The 2,310-nt window shown below is 38.7% G+C and overlaps 1 protein-coding gene across 1 annotated transcript in view; it reads right to left on the bottom strand.

The window, feature by feature from the left end:
• Positions 1-1,946, bottom strand: part of LOC135198517 (CD63 antigen-like) — an 8,617-nt gene extending 6,671 nt beyond the window's left edge. The window contains exon 1 of the mRNA XM_064226171.1: positions 1,766-1,946. Coding sequence (XP_064082241.1) covers positions 1,766-1,816 — 51 coding nt within the window. The 5' untranslated portion in view covers positions 1,817-1,946. The remainder of the gene's footprint in view (positions 1-1,765) is intronic.
• Positions 1,947-2,310: the final 364 nt, after the last annotated feature.

Here is a 2,310-nt window from a genome sequence, read left to right as displayed (position 1 = left end):
AGGTGCTAGAATGTTTGCATGACTTTATATCGTTTCTTATATATTGTCTTATCTGATTCCATGCGCCACATAAATTGGTATGACATTGGGCCGTTTGTCCCTCAGTGCAAAACTCTGTACTGCTTTGCGTCTCATTTTGCGTAAATTGAAGCTTCAGTCTTTACATCAGGGTTTTTCGTGAGGTATTTGTAAGCTTCAGTCATTCTTGTATTGCTTTTTCAGGCATATGCAGCTTTTTTTTTTCAGGCATATGCAACTTACACTCCTTTTCAGACCAGTTGTCCTTCCCAAGATTCACTGCATTGAGGTCTCTCTCTCTCTCTCTCTCTCTCCTCTCTCTCTCTCTCTCTTTCTCTAAGCCTCGAATTTTTTTTTTTTTTTTTTTTTTTACTTATCTCACCTCAGAGTAACATTAAAAGGTGGGTTATTCTTGTACCCTGTTACCATTGTCCCAAATAATAATGATATTCGGTTTTCACCTTCCCAAGTATCTTGTATCAAACTTATTTATTTTTTTTAAGCCTTAGTTCTGGTCTCAGCATAAGATCTCTGGAAGGTGTTTTCCTCTCTTACTGGAATGTGACGTTCGGATGGGACTACGGTATGTGAGTTCTTTCGTGCCAAAAGGGCATTTGTCAAGAGACATCAAAGATACTTCCCCCAAAAGTCTCGTAATGCTTTAAATTTTTTCAAATTAAGACTGTTTTCTCGCTTGACACTAGACGACACCAGACCTCTGTAATTGTGTTAACAGTAGTAATTGTTTGCGCGTGCGCGTGTATTATATATAAGTATATATAGTGAAATTCATTACCAGATAAAAAAATCACAAGAGCAGCCAGTCTGGAAGTATTAGCTCAATCATACGGGTAGATAGGAAAAAGCAAACAGGAGGCCTACGATATAGCAGATAGATGGGTACAGTAGAAGCAATATAAAAAAAAAAGTTTATGCGTATAATTTATTAATTCTATCGAAATTTAAACGTAGTCGACCTGTCTAATTTGGAATCTACGCAAGTCTTGGCAGTGTGCGACCTCTCATGTGTTTAGTATTATTTGGAAGTTAGAATTTCCTGATTAAATGCGTTAGCTGTTGCTATAGTTAACCTTAACCCTCTTTGCAAAATTTCTCCACCTTAATGCCGGTGTTAGTTCAGTAACAACTGTATTTAAAAAAAAAAAAAAAAAAAAAAAAACACTATAGTGGGACATTGCCAGGCATGGTAGCTGAAAGTCAAGTGAGATACCTGAAGTAGTATTTATCATAGTGCTAATCCCAATTAAATGTACTTCATATTTGTTTAACGACTCTTTTTGTTCTTCTGCCTTGACATTGTAGTCTGGTCAGTTTTTTTTATTTTCCTGCCTCTTAAGCCGTATATTTCCATTATTCCCAAATTTCATTCGCGATGTTTCATCCTTGAATCTGGTTAGATCTGGAAGCCGAGATCGAAAAGTCTGCTTGCTTTTCTAATTTTTCAAAGTAGCCTTTTAAGTTAACTGCAAACAAGAGCGAAAGCAAGTCAGAGAACATGCAACAGGTGATTCCGGTGCGAATTTTGCTAAGTGAAAGCAAGTTCGGTCGAAGTATATACGTATTTTTATAGTCTAAATCGATTTGCAAACCTCATACGAACTTTTCAGGATACATCGCTTGCCTTATCAGTCGCTTTTGTGTTGTCGATAAGAAGCTCCATAGACCGGACAAAAATATACGCTTAGTTCATCGAACAACAGAACCCTTCAGATATATGTATACTCACGAACACGATGAAGTTCGTGACGAACAAGGTGAATTTACTAATGCACCCCATTTTGAGAGTTTTCGGTGGCCTGGGTTACTACTGCTGGATCTCCTCGGAATGGTAGACTGGATTTTCGAAGACACCGGAGCTAAAAGCACTTCGGAGAACGGCCGGTTCGATACTGGCTGATGGTTATATCGCTGCGCCCTTCTCTTGGTGCGCCTCCAGAGGGCGTCGTTCTTATCTTTTCCATCTGTTTGAGTGGTGACGTCACCGCCAGAGAGAACTAATGCCGCATGACACGGAAACTGATTCATAGCGATAAGGCGGCTGTCTTATGATTTGCCTAAATACCATTTGCATTTTTTATGAATAATATAGATAGCTCGTCGTCCACGTTACGGAGTTAGAGCGCTTTTGGCGTCATACGTAGAAGTTATGGAGTCGTGGCGATTTTGGTGTCGTAAATGCTCTCCATTTTCCGTATGTCAATTTCCATTATCTTATCTGTTTTATCACAGTATATCCTGTTTGTTTTCGTTTTTGTTGTAATCAGCCGTTAA

This window comes from Macrobrachium nipponense, chromosome 22 (genome assembly GCF_015104395.2).
Source record: "Macrobrachium nipponense isolate FS-2020 chromosome 22, ASM1510439v2, whole genome shotgun sequence".
NCBI lineage: Eukaryota > Metazoa > Arthropoda > Malacostraca > Decapoda > Palaemonidae > Macrobrachium > Macrobrachium nipponense.
The sequence above is the reverse complement of the archived record's forward strand: the minus strand, read 5'-3'. Positions and strand labels throughout refer to the sequence as shown.